Source organism: Acanthaster planci, linkage group LG11, assembly GCF_054643075.1.
Source record: "Acanthaster planci isolate LZ-2023a linkage group LG11, COTS_SCS, whole genome shotgun sequence".
Taxonomy (NCBI): Eukaryota; Metazoa; Echinodermata; class Asteroidea; order Valvatida; family Acanthasteridae; genus Acanthaster; species Acanthaster planci.
In genome coordinates, this window is record NC_141787.1 from 3,089,284 (window position 1) to 3,108,947 (window position 19,664).

General features: G+C 38.8%; 1 protein-coding gene across 9 annotated transcripts in view; it reads left to right on the forward strand.

The window, feature by feature from the left end:
* The window catches only part of LOC110987367 (uncharacterized), a 72,799-nt gene that overhangs the window by 29,554 nt on the left and 23,581 nt on the right, over nucleotides 1-19,664 (forward strand). For all 9 annotated transcript variants that reach the window (XR_015427139.1, XR_015427138.1, XR_015427136.1 and 6 more), the window contains 6 exons: nucleotides 2,139-2,396; nucleotides 4,618-4,751; nucleotides 5,806-5,852; nucleotides 7,689-7,826; nucleotides 9,516-9,583; nucleotides 19,005-19,267. Coding sequence is in view for 2 of the 9 variants with exons in the window: in XM_087142997.1 (XP_086999123.1) it covers nucleotides 2,139-2,396; nucleotides 4,618-4,751; nucleotides 5,806-5,852; nucleotides 7,689-7,826; nucleotides 9,516-9,583; nucleotides 19,005-19,267 (908 nt within the window). In the remaining 7 variants the exon portion in view is untranslated. The remainder of the gene's footprint in view (nucleotides 1-2,138; nucleotides 2,397-4,617; nucleotides 4,752-5,805; nucleotides 5,853-7,688; nucleotides 7,827-9,515; nucleotides 9,584-19,004; nucleotides 19,268-19,664) is intronic.

Genomic DNA, 19,664 nt, shown 5'->3' on the forward strand with positions numbered 1-19,664 from the left:
AACATACAAAAAGTTAACAAATTTACATCAGATATTGCGGCCGCTTGCCGAATGAATCAAGCGTTTCAGAGAGAGATCGCAGAACTGTTGTATTACGTTGGATAGTCATAACTTTGTCTACATATTAATACACTGAGGAAGAATTCCTCGCACAGAAATATTTGGCCTGGATGTGCTTTCATACTCTCAAGTTATAAAGTTCAAGGAATTCAAGCGTATTTTAGATGATACCAAATAAAGTAGCTCTATTTATGCAGCGGAGGTTCACCAGCGGTGATCTGCTCGTAAGCGGGAACCACAGAGGTCAGAAGTCCTTATCATTTGACATAATAATATGTAAATAAAGAAGGTATGCATAATTGCGTTCACATACTGATTTCTGCATAAATTAATAAGTTATTGTCCGATAACAATTATCGAGGTCACCGTCACTAATTTGCAAAAGTCTGGTAGTGCCCGCTTCTAACTCTGAGATTTGGCATTCTGTGAATGCCAAAATGAAATCTGACTTGGCCCTGTAACACCACAAAGCTTGGTGCTTTAAGGCATTATTGCAAACGTCACTCTGCTGAACCAAGTCATAGTGACGTTGAAAACTGATGTACCTTTGGATGCAAAGCATGTTTGGCCTAAATGAAGAAAGAGTTGAGCCTGCAGATTGCCTCATTTCCATGACTTAAACCAAAGGAGAAAGGAAAGTTCCGAGATAGGCCATGTAGGGCACCTACATTGTATAAACCCTTATGCAGTTGTGGTGGACCATTCACAGGCTTGCTCTTTGGTGGTGACTTATTGAGAGTATCTCAACTGAACGGAGAAAGATGGGCAAAGTCATGTTCAGGTGTTGATCACACACAACTAAATGAGCAAGGATGCAATATAGATTGGCTGTTGGCTGGAACAGTCTGTTCCTCTGGTTAAAAGTATTTAATTCAATTGACAATTTTCTTTGAATGTTACCGTTGGCAAATAGTGTTTTAAAAGAAAACCATGCCCCCAGAAAACTATTTTTAATGCTAATACACTGTAAACAAGTATGTTGTGCTTGTCAAATGAACAAAAACATTCAAAATTACAAATGTGACTCCCCCAACCATTATTGATTTATTGAAACTTGTGCATACGTGGTAACCTGTTAAAAGCTGTTTTCAAGGGGCTGTGTTGCATAAAACTTGTAAACCTTAGGAAAAAAGGCAGGGGAGAATTAGAAATTTGAATCATGCAAAAAACAAGCAATAAGTCTGTGTGCAGAAGTAAGAGCAAAACTTAAGGAAGAGAGCAATAAAATAGTATGACCTACACTAATAAGGGAATTAATGTGTGCTTGGCTGGTGCATTTAAGACTGGCCTAGCACATATTTATTCCCATTCATAAATATGTTTTTCTTGAGAGAGTCAAAAGAAGTCGACATACGATGGATTTCCAACGATTCTGTTCTAAAACTTTACTTTCATTTTTCCAAACACCCCATCCATTTTATGTATATTCCTTTTGAAAGTTGTGCAATAAAATCCCTTTCAATGAACTTGGGGCGCTCATGGCGCATCATGTACACAGACTCCCGACCAATCAGACCCCATTAAACTGTCTCTTATCCATATGCCAGTGCATGATTCACACAGCGGTCATTATCACTTCTGAGTGGGCATTATCAAATGTTAATACATGGTCACATGACGTGTTTCGACCAATAGGAATAGAAAAACTGTCTTGAGGTATTTATGAATAGATGATAACAATAGTTGAACATCAGAACAGTGGAAATCTAATAGACCAAAGAACTGAACAAAATTAGTAAAGTGCACTTAAAAATTATACCGTCACTTGATATTAATACACGCAGTAATCATGAAGTTAGAATAAAAGACAACAGGAAATTAAACTTTAAGAATGTATTGAAGTTACTCTTTAAAAGAACAGGCAAAACAAGGTACACTTTTATCAAACAAACCACAACATAAACACAAACAGATAATACAAGAATTAGATTTCACATGGAAATAATTTTTCTGTTTTAGCGCAAAACATTTCAGGTTTTTTTTGTCGTAGGATATGCATTTGCAGAAAAAAGAATAAGTAATGCATGAGAATTCACCTTTAGCAGTTCACAAGGAGACCGTTTGTCAATTTTGTGCAGATTGATTCCTTTGGGCTACTCCTTCAAGAGGAGCAGCTTCCTCTTGAAGAACAAAAAGCAGGAGTGGATCGGCTGAGGACAGATCAGGGCAAGTTGGAAGCAGACTACATGCAAACTAAGGAAGAGTATAGTGCCCTCCAGCGTAGAAATAGTCTACTCAGCCAAGGCCCAGAGATGACTTTCGACCCAGACAGGACACTAGAGGGTGAAATCTTCCAGCTGGGTATGAAACTTGATGATATAACCGAGATAGTCCAGGTAAGGATTACATTCTAGGGCTGCATATTTATCTTAGCTTACATGTACTTTATGTCTAGTGGCTGAGAATTTCTTTTCTTTGAGTTGAATTTCGAGTTTCAAGTTGAACTTTCAATTTTTGAGTTGATTTTTCAAGTTTATTTTCCCGGAAGGGGGACCCAAATCCCCTCACAAAAAAACCCAAATATCCCAAATTGGCATAGATCACACCTACCAGTACATGTACATGCTAGTGCTACTAGTGTTGTATCCAGGGAGGCGGCGGGGGGGAGGCTTCCCCCTCAGGAACATTTTGCCATTTGAGATATACATTTATGTACATGTATGGACACGCACACAAAAATCAGTTAATGGCTTTTAAGAAAAAAATCAATTCTGCCCTCTTCTAACCAAAAACCTGAATACACTACTGATGTACGCATAAAAGAGCAAGTCTCATTTGAAAATGAAAGCTCAGAAAAGTGATTAGAAGCTCATTCTCTGAAAATAACATCCCATTATGGGATATTCTGCCTGTGTGGTGAAGGAGATATTTCAAGTACCTGCTGTGATTACAAAAAAAGGATTAATGGGTAATAAGTGGGCTAGATGGAGCTACATGTATACATGTAATGTCATTTAGCAAAAAATTGATCCTTGCAGAATGAATTCAGATGTGAGTTTAAACCATAAGCCTAAAAACTAATACAATTCCAAACTTGAAAAATCAACTCGAAACTCAAAAAATCAACTCAAAACTCAAAAAAATCAACTCAAACCTCAAAACTTGAACTATAGTAACACTCCTAGTGGCTTCAGATGCCGTGCCTGGAATATCGTGGATTATCTGGATGTATATTATAGGATCCAGTCTCCTGCATGCACAGATGCCACTTTTCTGGTCTTATCTGGATTTCTGTGTTTGTTTACCACCCCCATCCAGTTTTTTATTCTTCCAGCTTATGAAAAAGGCTGGAAAAGAAAAGAATGGGGAAACTTTGTTGATTATCACAAAGATTGCACTTCGAGATTTATGATGGTAGTGGGCACTGCATGTTAATGCATGCAACGTCCCTTCAGTAGCCCGAAAACAAGGCTGTGCAGGCCTCATTGCCGAGCTTTATGCAATGCAGCACACATGGCGTGTGCAAATGTGCAAGCTGCTTGCACCCAGCATACGAAGTACTGCATGCAATGAACTTTCTAAACACACATTATGTTGGCCATTGATGTGCTTAGCACATCTATAATACAGCCTTGAATTCAAGACTACCTTGTCAATTGATGATTCCCAAGCGTAATAATTGTTTATATAGGAAAAATGCATATCCAGCCAGAAATCAACTGCATGTAATTGTCTTGCATATACACTGTATCATCATACGATGAACTGTCCAAGGTGTGTCAACCAGAAATCTTACACATTACATCACAATTTGGTCAAAATACAGAAACATTTAAACATTAAGTATCAAAGGTGAAAATAAGTGGAACTGTATATGGCTTCAGAAATAGCATGACAATTGTGACTTTGCTTCAGACTACCATTGAAAACTTGACCAGGTTGGACTTGGTCTTGCACATACCGGTAATGGTGTACAAACACAATTAGGGACTGTCAGTGAATAAGGCACCTACAGTTCTCACAAACACAGAGTTCCATAGAGAAACAGTGGCAAGGAAAATGCTCATCAGTCACCAGTTGTTTTCTGAGCTGCAGCTATGAGGATTTTGACATTTCCAGAGCTGGCATGTCAATACTACTACTAGCCGTGCCAAGTACTGTCTTCTGTGCAGTGAAATCTTGATTCCTGGACCTTACACTTGGCTTTTGAATGTCCAATCAGTATTCCAGTTCTTGCATTGACAAGATTGACACTTCAATACAGTAATTAGCAGTAGTGCCTGCTTTGATTGTTGATTAATTAATCAACTGGTTACAGGTTGAAATTGGAAATAAATTTACGTCACATTTACGCATTTACATTTACTTTTCATGAAACAAGCTAACATCCAGGAGCTGCAACCCCTAGTCGATATCTCCATTTGCCATGCTCAGTTTCTTACTGCACTGCTACTTGTCACAATCTAATGAAGTTCAGGTTTTTTCAAGCAGACCTTGTGGCATCTCTGCATGAGACATGCAAAATTGTTCAAAGCATTGGGGCTTGATTGCATGGGTTTTAAGGCTGTTGTAAAATATTCAAGTTTAATGTTTGTCTTTTTTGTTGATTGACAACAGAACAATCTATGCAATAACCCACCGACCCTACAGTCCAAGCCTCATACAAGTCAGCCTCAGGGATTGATCAGCAAAGATAAGGAATTACAAGAAACACTTCATCAGGATTTGCAAAGGCGGTTCCAATACTCAAGGTACTAATGGTTCCGAGTGGAACCGCAGTTCCAAAAAAATTCGGAATCGGAAGCTCTGCTTTGTGAAGAACCGGGGTACTCGCCAATGGTGGGTCAAAACATCAAATCCAAGTCCAAATTACTGTTCAGCTCTGCGCCCATGAGTGACAAACTCCAAACATCGAATCCGCTCCCGCATGTATAGCATGCTGTATATTTAGCAGGGGGCCCTTCCACACAAGGGAAAATGCGTACACAAATGAACTGTAAGATATTCTTGTGTCTGGGTACCAAACCACATTGATTGTTGCACACATGGTGTAGCAGAGCTTTGACGGCCAGAAGCCATGAAGCTCAAAGACTGTTTTGCATATGGCTGTGACTTCAAAATTGGTGAATTTTGCCTGGTACAGTTTTGCGTGTGACGTGTTGTACTTTCTGCATATATGACACCAGGCAAAATTGTTGAGTGGCTAAGAAATAGCCCAGCCATTGTCTGAACTTGTGCACCAGAGTCCACAACTTTTACTTGGAGTATTTTTATACATGTACATAGAGTGGAAAATAGTGCAGGAGGAAGCAGTGCTGAGTTGTATCATGGTTGTACATACATGTTGACATATGTTGCAGATTTCTTTCAACCATGACTAGTCTACGAAGAGGCAAAAACAAAATTCAAAATACCCACTGTGGATAATATTAAAGCCCACTTAAGACCAAAATCCAGTCTGTTGCACCATTCTTGAGTGGCATGGCGCCGGTGCATCGTGATGCACCAGCGACGGATCTTTAATGTGTTTTATTAAACCTTATGTTTACATGTCATTTGTATTTACAAACCCAGAGAGTTATTATGTTTTCAAAATAGTGAAGTATTGATGGCAACATTCATGAAACTTCCAGGAATTTCATTTAAAAGACCTAATGTCAGTTATATCATGGAGCAGTTGAACACACTTTGTAACAAGCATTTGATCACTGTATTTCATGGGATTTTTAAAATTACATTAATTTTGTTACATACTGTACACAAAATTTGTTTGATTTCATTCCTGTTTGGCATAAATTATCTCAGGAAAGAGAAGACAGGAGGTTCAACAAAAGAAGAGGATGAACAAGATGGTATGTATGTACTTCGCATACTCCGATTGTCTGTCTTGGAAATTAACTTTTTCTTCTTCAGCCCAAACTTTAAAATTATTGAAACATTATGAAATGTTTTCTAATTAAATAGATTCATAACGTTTCGGAATAAGGATTTTGGGTGGACGTCGTTGACAGAGGACTGTGACATTGGAGCAGGTCTGTGTATGAGAGACTTAAAGAGGAATGCTTCCAAATTGGTCAAGGGCAGCTCCTGGGGGATATATTGATGAAGCTCATTTACCAATACTTGCTTTAAGCAAATTGGTATAGCTTACCTATAGTACATGTATTGGGTTTCCCAAGGAATTAAATCTACATGAACATGTATGTTCATTTGACAGGATGCACATTTTATGTACACTAAACTCCTATAAGGATCCGAAAACTTGTAAATTTTTGTGTGAAGGTCAACATCAGGTGTACGTGTATTATGTCATCATGCTGATGTGGCAGGGGCCACTATATTACTTTACTCAGTGACTTTTTTGTTGTTGTTGCATAAGACTGATGCTCTAGGCTATTAACTTCCTGTCCAGAGCCCAGTCCACCCTTCCAGTGGGGCCATGTGGTCCTACCCTTATTAACAGACCAACAGCCAGATGATACACAGGCATCACTTATTTTCTTCCTTTTGCGTGAATACTAGTGTAGCTTACTACATGGGAAAAGGACTTTCCAACTCTTTATCTGAACTTGACCTTTTTGCCCATGACATTAAAGTATAACATGCACGACCCTTAACCCAAATCTTGAATAAACAGAGGTGCCCTATACAAACTATGATAACAAGCCTGGCAGGTCGACGTTACATTAGATTTCTGCCTTAATCTGTGTGGTCTGTCACATGGTTTGTCAACACTTGAGTGTGATCCAAAACTTCATAAATTACATACATTGTAGACAGCTTCAACTGATTTTCATTCAAGTAAGGAAATGTTGGTTGGACAAACATTTGAGCCAGATCCACCTTTTTTTATCCTTGGATTAGCTTCACAAAACATCACAATTTTGTACTTTTCTTTTGTATTTTTCATCTTGAGTTTCTGTTTCTTTGAACAGCAATTGGAAGCCACTTTTCAATAGGAGATGGACAGTGCCTTTTATATGTGTAAAGATGGTGCAAATACTGACTACATGAAACAAGGCCTTATGTGTAAATGTGCTGGCATTTGTCCGAGCAGTACACACAGTGCTTGGACCTGGCTTGGTTGTTTAAAGTAACACAGATGCAGTGATTACTTGCTGTGCCAATAAACAAACGTCATTAAGCAGTATGTAACTTCTCACTTGATACTTCTTTCTGACTGCAGAGCAGTAGGTCGATCCTAATGTGTGTTTTTTTAAATGCTAACTTACATGTACATGCACACAGAAGAGTTTGTTATGCTTTTTATGGAAAGTGGACTAAGAGTATCATGCTGACTTGAGCAAAATGGCAACTTATGAAAGCTGTTTCAGTGGAAATGCATTGGAGATAATTCAGACTTTCATTAGACGGCTGGAGTTGTATGATATTGACTTATCCAGAGTTTACTGTATTTTCACTCTTCACATGATTATCTACAACTAATTCAGTTACATTTGAAAGGTACCCGTTGAAACATGCTTACTCACATGTAAGCCCAATTCTACTACCAAGGCACTGGTAGAGACCCAGTAAATTACGTATACAAAGTAACTGGCAATATGATACATAAACACTTGACTGTTGTCACTCAGGCAAGATGCCAATGATAAGCTAGAAATCCATTCAGATAACTCCAGATGTCCTTATCATTTCATTTTTTTTACAATTTCATTTTCTACACCTAGTTGCTGGATTTAGTCCTGATAAACCTGGCAGTGGAAATTGTTTTTCACCAAACAAGACCCAGGAAGAACTGCCTTCCCATGGGAATGCATCTTCTGTCTTTCCACCACCGAACCTGTCTAGACCAACCACTGGCGAAGGTACTGTATTTGTGTGATGTGACTTCAGTTGACTCTTGTTATTACAAACTCACCTTTGACAAATTTTTGTTATACCAAGCACAGATCAAGTACGAAATTACTTTTACAATAAATACAATAAAAGGTTTTTGTGACTCTGTTGCGTGAAATACATTATTGGCGACCTATTTATTTTCCGTTTTTACAAATCCTGAATATATCAATGAAATTAAAATTAGTCATTATCCTCTTGCTGCCAGGGAACCCCATTTTGAGCAACATGGGTTATACACAGAGCCGGGGTGCCCGAAATGGGACAAAAGAGCTGGCCTGTGTAACAAAAGACCATACTCAAAACAAAAGACCTGCTGCTGGGAATTGCCATCAGCTTAGAGTAACCACCAAACAGTCATTCGTGTGGGTGTCAACGTCCATTAAATGAAATGATGAATTTTTAAAGAAGTTTGAAAATCTCCCATATGTGTTTATTGCATTTTTAAAAGCACCCGGCAGCATGTGGTTAATACAGATGTTTCTCGTGACACGATTGTGTCAGTTGTTTAATCTTGTCAGTGCAATGCAGAATCTTTCCATGTGAAGGTGCAAATTGGTTGTACCCTGTTCAGTCATTTATCGTCCATCATGGTTACCAACCACAGCCACTGGTGACACGTTCCTCTCATCAGCACTGCATGTGTAAAGCCAAAGGAAAATCATATAAAAGAAACAATGATGGTTTTACAGCAGGCTTTTTCAAGTTTCCATTCCATTAAGCCCTAAATCCCCAATAAATTACTGAATCCCCTTCCCTATTCAGATGATTTTTAAAAAAAGATACAAAACAATCACAAAACTGTTAATCTGTTCTGTTAAGAAATCAATAAATTTGCTGAAAACCCTTTCTTTGATAGATTCTCTAAAAAAGTGAATTCACTACTGCTCCAAGCTCAAAAAACTGTTCAAAGCCATTATCAATCACCACATTAGGGTGGTGCAACCAGCAATGAGCTAGTTTGTGCACTTGTATGATGTATATGACATAACTATGACATCACTATTTATGATATCACACTCCTTACGCAAAATTCTCCTGAAGGGCAATTAAGGAAAGCTCGCATGTGTTGATTATTAATTACTCTTGGTCATCCATAATTATATGTGAAATTTCAAACACAGCCACGTGCCAAAATGGTGTCTCACATTGAACATTACAAAACAAACCAACAATAACAAAGTGGAAATATCACTTCATTGAGCACAGTCTGAATTGCAAGGTGAAGGAACTAGGTGTCCAGCATCAGGCAGCTCCAAGAAGTCACCACATTTTAGTGGCAGAACATCCCAGGAGAGATCTTTGTAAATCTTGTGCACCCAGGACCCAAAAGGATCAAGGCTGTTCTGAAAAACAATCATACTCACACAAAATATGGACTTTGGTACAAATCCCAACTGACTATTTTCAGAATTCCAAATTGCATAATACCTTGATTTTTTTTTGACTAGCAGTTTTGTATGTGGAAATAAAAATATGTAATCGTCGGTGATTTTTATGCCAGTGCCTCTAAAGCACCTACTTGGAAAGTTAGAGTAAAATAACTTCAACAGTGCACTGGGTGTACTCACTTTTTTAAGCTACTGTGCCAGTACATTCAAAATTAATATTACTATAATTAAACAGATAAATAAATTTTGCTTCCATTTGGTGTTAAGGAATAGAGAGGAAGTCAAGAAGCAAAGTTGCAACCGATGTGGCCAAGGGACAGAGACAGCCGACACAGGTACAGTTGAGTGTTTCCTGCACTTGGGATTTATCACTTTCAATGTCAACCATCTACTGCATTCTTAAAGAATAGTAAGCAGTGTTCTCCACAGCCTTAAAATTTAGCAGAGTGGCAGGCAATGAGAGCGCAACGCCTGAGGCATTTCCTACACACTTTCTTCCTGACTCTTTAAATTGAAATTGGTCATTTTTACCGCTTGCAATGAAGGCAGGATTTTGGGGGGGGTGGACATCCAAAAGCGATTTTTTTTTCTAGGGCATTTTTTAAACTAATTAGAATTCATCATGGGGGGGGTAAAGGCCTGAATAAAAAAACACCCTCAATTGTCATGGGAACATTGTAACTTACGTCAACTGGTTCTCGACACAAAGTGAAAATGATATTGCTGGGGAAATTGAAACCAGTCAAGAAATTCCATACATATGTATTAAGTGAATAGATGCTGAACATTTCTACGTGTGTAATGCTGGCAAACTCATCATGTTCATTCATAGTGTGGTAAGCTTCTCTGTACACGGATAAACTGTGAAGACAATGAAGAGTGGGGAAATCACAATGAAAACAAAAAAGCAGGCAGTAAAAATGTTGACGAGGCAGCAAAACTTTAGTGGAGTGGCATAAAATTCTGGCAAGGTGGCCCTCCTGCTAAAACCTGTTGTGGAGAACAGAGTAAAACAGGGATGGCTTAGGGTACCTTTTGAATTTGAACAAATAAGAGATCAAGTTGAATATAGATTTTATCATCAGGTAAGAAAGATGGATGTCGGCAAGAACTGAAAGTCCAGATGCACAAGGCATGTGAGCCTACCATGTAATACTGTTGGCATTCGTCTAGAGACAGTGGAGGGCTGTGCCATGGTTCAGTCTGTTGAGATGCAGCAGGTGCTGTAGCTAAACTGTCTGATCCTGGATCGATAGGCTCTACTGCAGTTGCTGTAGATGAATTCCGCACTTGACTCAGCTGGTGCTTTGGCTGCCATCTGTGCATTCTTTTCCCATCACTCCTCTCTCTTCTCACTCTGTGGATGCCCTCCTCTACTGTCTTTTTATGGCTGCTGCATTCAGTAGCTTTAGCCACATAGCCCTCACTCGTCGTCATGTCTTGTTTACAAACATCCTTGTTGTGCAAGAGAAGCTGCCTGGCTGATCTGGAGCAGATGGAAAACTTGCCATACAGCATGCCCTTCAGAATTCAACCATCATCCATTTCTGATGTGGTTAAGCCAATGCATAAACTTGTGGATGAGCAGTGCAAATATACTTGGGGGGGTTTGTGTGATCAAGGACATTCTTGTTCAGGATACGATTTTGCCATTGGATGCCCACAATTCTGAAGCTGCACAGGTGGAAGGTGTTGAGCCTGTGCTCTTGGTGGGTGTGGAGGGTCCATGCTTCGCTGTCACTAGAGCAGTGTGTTTAGCATGCAGGCTTGACATACCTGCATCTTGGTGTAGATGGCCAGGATCCTCTTTGCCAAATGAGCCAGGGCTGATATTGCTGTTAAGCTTGGTGTCCATGGACAGGTTGCTTGAGATGGTGAAGCCAAGGTACGTGAAGTCCTCCAACACCTCAAGGGTAAAGTCGGCAATGGAGATGGGGTGTTAGGTGCTGCTCATGTCTTGGTCCAGTATGTTGGTCTTCTTGTAGCTGGTGGTCAAGCCAAATGTGCTGCATGCATGTAAAGCAGTTGAGTCATCGTACCGCCTCCCTGGAGTATGCCATCAGAGATGCATCATCAGTGAAGAACATCTTTAATCTTAATACATGATTATTATCTGTCTTATGTAAGGATGGGGCAATTACAGATTTTCCACAACATTTAAAGGAACCCACTTTGGAGGTGTGACACTTGATTGATTGATGTGTTTCTTAGTTTAAATGTATGTAGAGTGTTTGTCTGTTTGGTTTATGGAACACTTTAAATCTTGCTTATATCAAAGGAATATCATAAATCCCATAGCCAGCAGTCCTGTGTTGTGCCAACCATGTACATGTACACTACATACAATTTGTGGTGTTTGAAGTCTTCCTTGACAGTATGGTGCTAAGATCAGTGATCATTGTCTGTTATTCTTAATGACAAAATATTGAGTTCTATGCTGTCACTTCTACATGTATATCCTCTGATACATTCTATCCAATTTTGAAAATCCCATTGTAGTTTTTTTAAAAAGGAGACATTTGAAGCCATGTTGCCTGTATAGTGGTTAAATTATAATAACATGCCAACTGGTAGATGGACTCCTGATGGTTTGTGAGAGTGGAGGAAAAAATGAACATCATTCTTTAGATCTAAGGCAGACGTTGGATGCTAACAGAATCTTCCACAGGAACTTATCGTATTTGTTTTTTTCTAGTCAAGGATGATTTTTTTAATTAACCTTTTATCCATTCAATCTATCTTTGGGGTATGCACCTAATAAAATGCCCCCTTTTTATGTTTTTTAAGTTGCGCATATTTTCAAAAGGCACTCACTTAAGCAATCCTCATATAACTAGTTTTGCGTTAACGTTTTCAATGTGCCATTTTGAGTCTTGGATTCTACATTTTATTTCATTTATTTGCCAGATAAAAGGACATACAAAATATGCAAATTACGTACAAGAGGCACACCTAAAAACATCTAAATACATTACATGAGAGATATAAATAATTCACTGTAACTAAAATCCAGAAAAAAACCTCAGCAGCCAGACTGCTCAAGCAAACTATCACCACAGCACAAAAATGCAACTACCAACCTTCAAGTGCAACACAGCAATACACTCTCTCACACAACCTGATTATGTCCATTAGGGAGAGTACTGACAACCTCTACACATATACAGACAAACAAAAACATACGAACTGGAAGAACCTCTGGCAGGGATAACCAAAATAGTGACAGAGTCACTTTCAAAGTGGTTAAACTTGAAATTCCCCATGAAACGCAACAAGGACAACTCAAACAAGAAAGCAGTGCTGTGGCTTCTCTCTCATACAGTAGATAGCTCATTATGCAAAAAGTAAATATATGTATATTTGGTATCTTTCAGTTCAATAATTTATCTTGGGTGTATTATTTCTACTCTGAAGACTGCAACCTAGTGTTTGAACTTTTTCTTAAGAAAGTGTACAACCCCAGACCCTGCCAAAAAAAGGCTGGACAAATTTTCCTCAGGAATTTCTTATCACTGTATGCGCCCTGATAAACCCTGTTCGTGTGAAATTTCATCTAAAGCAAAACTCTGCACAAGCACTACCCTTAATTCTGTGCCAGATTTTTTTCTTCAATCTACTTTTACCACAAGAAATGATAAAGCATTTAATAAATTGATCAGACTTTTGTATCATCTTCTGACTGAGATGCCCATTTGCCCAAATAAGGAAACAAACTTTTCACAGAAGCTCCCCATTCCCCATCAGAAATAGAAAATACTCGAATGAGTAAATCTACTCCAGCTGAATTGAAAAACCTTCCGGGAGAGTGATTGACAGCTCTATAGAGGTTCTACTTAGCAGCCATTTTTCCCAGTAACTGCTTTTGTTATGGAGGGATAGCACAATATGTTTATTCATGTGTATCTCTGTGGGAACGAAAGAAAAATGGCTGCCGTGCTAAACCTCCATTGTGATAGACACAGTATACACTTGTGTAATACAAAGTATATTTTGAAGACATTAAGGTTCATCTTCAGGCCAAATGTCTGAAGATGTTGCTTGGCAACTGTGTTGATGATAATCTCTTTGCCAATTGAGCCAATTGGATGCAATTAAAGCCTTCATTGATGAAATTTAACATTTTCAGCCATGTGACGTATGTAAGAATGACAAGTGGTTATCCACAAACATTATTGCTGAGGAGGCTAGGGAGCACTGACTGGTACATAGCCTGACTTCTTTTGAGTGCAGTTACCCTGCAGTTTCAAAGCCCATTGATAAACTTTTCTTGACTTTGAAGAGGATTAAATGCAGAGGAAATGATATATCTTAGACCTTGAAATTCATTGACAGTTTATTCCACGCAGTTTATCAGATTTCATTAAAAAAATTATTTTCCTATTTAAACAGTCCAAATAAAAATGATATTCCCAATAAGCCTTTTGCGAGTTAATTTGATTAAAATCTGCTGATTGCACATAAACATAATTTGAATTCCCAGACTAAAGACACTGCTGCTATACCTCGTGATTCGGGAAAAGCTTTTGCATAGTGACCACTGTCTCTGGAATGGACTGTTCCTTTCTTGTCGTTCTTATCCATTTATAGCAGTGTATCAGTGCAAGGTGTCTCTTATGTAACAGTGTTTGTAGTATGGAGAATTCACATTATTTTCTCGTGAATTTAAAGAGCTCAGTGTATCATATTTTATTAAGGTAATAAATATGTATGAGGCTGGTCTTAAACGTGTGTTTAAGACTGGCTGAGGAGAATACACGTGACTAATGCCTGAGCAGCAGGTGAGGGCATTATCAGCATTCATTAGTATCGTTAGTAGGATGGATTTCCAGCAATTTTGTCATAGAATTTTACTTTCAGTTTCCCAAACACCCCTGTCCATTTTATGGAATATTTCTTGTGCAAACTGCCCAATAATGCACATGTGACGAGCTGCGTGTACACAGACTCTTGATTAAACAGAATCGATTAAACTATCCAGGTGCCAGTGCATGATTTTATGCAGCGGGCATTATCACCTCCCAGCGGGCATTATCAAATGTTCCTACACAGCCAAGTTGCATGTTGTTGAATAGGGGGACTGAGATGTGTATTAATGAATCAAGTGTAACTCCCAAAAGGCTTATCACATGGTGATTTTTTCCTTTCTACATCTGTTTACCTTTTGGGGAAACAAATCAATTTTAAAGCAATAAAAACTGCTTATTTTAAATGCGCTCATCATCCATCAACAGTTATACATTGGGCTAATCATTTGCATTGTTGGTGAATTGAAACAGGCGGCAGCAGCCCCTGTGAAGTGTTGGCTAAGCATTAAACAGTATGGGGAGGTTTTTCTAAATGTTTATGATATTAAACATAAACCATCCACACTGTAATGCACTTTGCATTTTGCTCAAAATGGGCAAGGTTGAGTCTTCCATCACTTTTGGTGTGGTGGAGGTGCACTCTATCCTCTGGCTTGCTGATGTAGGACAGCCACAGGGAAGAAATGCTGCTACAGCAGTCGTCTCTGTTCATGGCTCTTCTCCTGGAGCTGTCGTATGGAGAACATACCAATTGTTGAATTTCCAGTGCCAGATCCACACTATGCCTAAGGGTGTAATGCTTTCAGTGAGTGACTGCAATCTGCCATCTTGCCAAAGGTATCTATGCTGGAGTTGTACATGGCATCACAGATGTTACTCCACCTTTCTTCAGCATTGCTGGCAGGATAATCCTTGAGGGCTTCCGCGGTGGAGTTGGCAAAGTACTTCCACATGTCTGGAGTTGTTGTCTTGGCAAAGTTAATGTATGAGCATCCTTTCAGCTTTGAGCAGTGGATATGTCTGGATTAAAGGCGTACCTTGCTGCTGACCAGGGAATGGTCTGTGTCTCATTCACCACTGCAGTAGCTGCATGTATAGAGACTGCAGTTCAGTAAGGTCTCCATGTGATGATGAGATCCACCTGGTTCCAGTGTAGAATAGCATGTGTTTGTGATGCAAAGGTCATAGTAGTCGGAATTCCAATAGTCTCTATCCATTCTTTTTCAGCTTGCCAACACTGAAATAACTGATGCAGCTGGGCCAGGAGCTGGAGTCAGATCCTACTCAGGCATTGAAATAAGTTGGCAAGTAGTACAGGTATTCTTTGACAGGGATACCTGTGATGGTGGTCAAGCTCCTTGTTAATTTGTTCTTTGGTCTCAACAGAAGAGAGAAGTGTGAGAGCATAGACACTCAGGACGTTCCTTGGACCTGAGGAGGTAGACATAGGAGTGACCTCTACAGGGCACAGGCCTTGGCAGTACATATGGACATCCAGGGTGCTCAGTTGTCAGAATCTCCTTCTGGACCTCATTGACTTTCAAAGGAAAGCTGAGTGATACATTTGGCATCAGCTTGGCTACTGAAGCTGCCTGAAGGATGTCAAAGTTTACGTCCAGCCACCTAAGAAGCATTTAGGGAACTTATCTTCCCTTTGTAGGTCTTGTTTTTGTCCCACATGGTTTGCAGCTACTCTCTGCACCATGTAGGTACCTGGTCGGGGAACCAGTTTAGTTGCCAGCCACCCAGCCATGAAACAGATGCAAATGGATTACATGTTACCAGATGACTATAGCAGGTTTGACCTGACCTGCAAAGTTACAGTTAAGCTAAGTTACACATATTTTGGATTGTACTTTTGAAGAACTTCAAACTTCAAAACAGATGTGCTGGGTTTGTCTTCAAGAAATCCACATGCATACAGATACATCCCCTCTACCTAAAGAACTTCACTGACTTCCAGTTGATAACACCTTCAAATCACTCAAGAATTCTACTCTAGACAATCATTCATCTCTTATGAGTATCCTGGGGCCAGATTCATGAAACTCATTTTATCTTGCGACTCATCTCAATAGGAACTGGGTCTTTCCCCACTAACAGACACATTTGCAGGACAGTCAATACAAATTTCCAACTGTAAAATTTTGCCATTATGTTTGCTTTCATATGTCATCACTGTATCTGATTGTTGCCATGGATAAATTGAGCAGTATTTAAGAAATTTCAAAACACAATTGAAAATTACCTGCAATGTATTAAATACTCTTTTTAGTTTGCTTTTAGAAACTTTCATTTTGTCATGAAAACAATTCCAGTATAGTATAACATTGAAATTTGTTTCCAGAAAAATATGTAACTTTTGTCACTGGACGGACATCACGTTTGTCACATGGACAGATATAACGCTTGTCACATGGACAGACATTTTTCTGGTGTTTGAATTAGAGCATGAAAACAGAATTGTTCACAAACCAAACTTATTTGTTTTCAGTTTTCAAAATCATTTTTGTTAAAAAAGACTATTAGACTTCAGCTAAAATGAAGACCATGTAAGTTTTCTCAATGAGTAACATTTGTCACATGGAAAAACGTAACGTTTGTCACATATCGTAACCTTGGGACAGACAGTCTTCTCACTTTCATTTTAGCAATATGAACCAACTTTTTCTAGTGAATTGTTCGTTTATTATATTTAATTTGGTTTTGTAATAAAAGTGTAAGTACTCATATGAGAAAATTTCTAATATTTTTACATTTAGAGGGAAAAAATGGTTGTGACAAATGTTTGCAATTCTTAAAATCAAATCTTAAGTTTTGTTATCTGATAGAAAAAAACAACCACAAATATGATGTAAACTATTATTGTAAAAACTTTTCTGAGGAAGATATGTGTTTTTGCTCAGGTTATCTGGTCAAGGAATGGCAAAATCAGCCTATGTCATCTTTATCACTCTGTGGACATTCCTTAATTAACTCTCCTTAAAATCCGTTTGAAGAAAATTAAAAGCCGTAGATTTTGACTTATTTCTCAGATATCCCTGTAGTACCCATGTTTTAACAGATGAATTGCTTTTCTCCATTAGAGTGGTATTTTAGATAACCTGAAAAACGTGAGCTGACACAGTTACATGTATGTGCACGTCCCACGAGAGCCCCTAATATAAGCTGGACATTTTCATCAAGATCCTGATTATTTTAACAAAGAACAATCAAGTCTTATTATACTGTGCAAACTACTGTATATCTCCACAATTATACATATACCAGTAAAATTGTTAAAGTTCATTTCTTGATTCTCAACACTGTTAAAGAAAGAGATGATTTTGGCTATGTGCAAATGTGTCTGTTAGTGTGGACAGACCCAACTAAGATGCTAAAGTTGAGTCCCCACTCTAAGATTGATCTTAGCCAAGATGCGCTCTGAGATTGATTTCATGAAACCAATGTTAACCAAGATGCATCGAAACTACCAATATTTCGCTGTTTCCTTTTTGCCATTACTGTTTGATGAATCTGTTGAAGAAAATCATGCAGAGCTAATTTCATGTTCCTGAATGTATGGACCATGAAGGGACACAACCACTTGTGAATGTGACATTTTAAATTTTGTTTTGCCATGATGTGAATTTGCTTTGCAACTATTCATGCAAAATTTTCACATCCCAAAATGTGTTCAAGACCAGTCTTGTCCCTTCAGGGTAACCATATGCAGGTGTGTATAGAACATGAACCTTTGCCAGAAAAATTAATCTACTTAATAAATTTCACACACTGGTAGTTGTACACAAGACACGATGGAATCAATCACGCTTCCCATCATTTCCATCATTGTATTTTAAAAAAAGAGGAGTTGGCGTACAGTTTAATTTTGTAAACAAGCTATGTTTGTTAAAACTACCCACTTGTCAGAAAGCTCTCCAAATCTGTTTCTCTGATTTTGTTCTCAAAACCTTTTTATGTATAAAACTTCAGGATGACACTCTTTTTTAACAGCGGTGATTTCCAGATTATATACAAATTATTGCATTCATCAGTGACATAAAATGACTCAGAAGTTGCTGAAGAAGAGAAGACATGTTGAATTCATCTTAAAGAGCAACTCAAAGGAAAACAAACAGTGCATGTAGCCATTGTTTGGCATACACAAGGGTTTATCCACTATGAACACAGGGCGAGTGTTCCCCTCTTTTTCCCCGTTTTCTCAAAATGAACAAAAATCCCTTCTCTGAAGACAAATGACACTGCGTTCGATTTGAATGATTCCATATTTATTTGAACAGATGAAATCAGAGAACATGTTTTCCTTTGAGTTGCTCTTTAAGTTGAGTGAAACTCATCCTAAATTGACCTAAGTTAATACGGGTCATCCTTCGGAAGACATGTCTTACCATTTCATAAAGTGGACCCTTGGTGGCCAACCTTTTCTTATTCCCTTCGTTCTGTGATGGTTTCAACTCTTGTGCCTGAGTCTCAAAAGGAGCAGGGTTTTCCATTGCTGGTCCCCACCTGTGGAATGTCCCTCATCAGGGCCTCACATCATCACCATTCAAATTTGTTCTCGAGAAACATTCTTTCATCTCTCTGTCATCGTTCTTTTTTCTGTGTAAGCACCTTGTATCCTCTGGTAATTTGGTACTATATAATACAGTTGTTTATTATTTAATTCAAAAGGCTATTTTCAGGCAGCAAATGTTGGAAAACTTTTAGTATTTCACAGGATATATCATCTGCGCACACACACTGTTACTACTAGGGTGTTCCCATATATGGGAATGTTAGCCCTTGTACCAACAGTTTGTTCCAACTGGTCATATGGTTATGACTAGCTGGTGGTATCACTTGGAATGTCCTTGGTCTTTAGCAGTCAGAAACAGGCAAAAATGATGGTGTGTTAGAAATAAGTTAAGTCCAATGCTTTCATCCACTCTATTTTTTCTTATTCTTTCAGAGTAAACGTCCCTTACCAAGGCCAACATTACTTACCAGTACCAATAAGATGCCAAATCATGAGTTCCATGGACCTACAGGCAATAGGCAGCGTGCTAGTGACACCAAAATGAAAGGTACCCCACAGCAACATCTGGTTGAAAACAGCATCATGTCCCCAGAAGCAGACAGTGGGTTCATGGGATCAGAGAGCAGCCGACAGTCCAATCAGAATGGAAGATCTGGCTCTGACAGTCACAACCAGCTGAGGAAACCTGGGAATATGTGAGGAAGATTGCGTATTGTTTGCCCCCCCCCCCCAAATATTTTCCTCTGAGTATCTTGACTGAGGTTCTCAAAAGGTTGATATATTTATGCCCAGCCCAAAAAGTCAAAGCGCCATACTGCTTCTGCCTTGTGCGAACCCTGCATACCTAGTGTGGACCCATGAAAAAAGGAAGTCCACATACTGCAGGTTGTGTGAAACTTGTGTGGACTGAGCTAGGTCCACATGATTTTTTCCTCTCTGAAAAACAGTTTTAGAGGCATTTTGGGGCCAGGGATATTGTTCGCAAAGTGAACAGGAGCATTCCAAATAACCAGCTTGAAAGAGTGTTCACAGTTCATAAGAAATGAATATTTTCACCAAGTTTACTTTACTACATGAAAACAAAGGGATGTC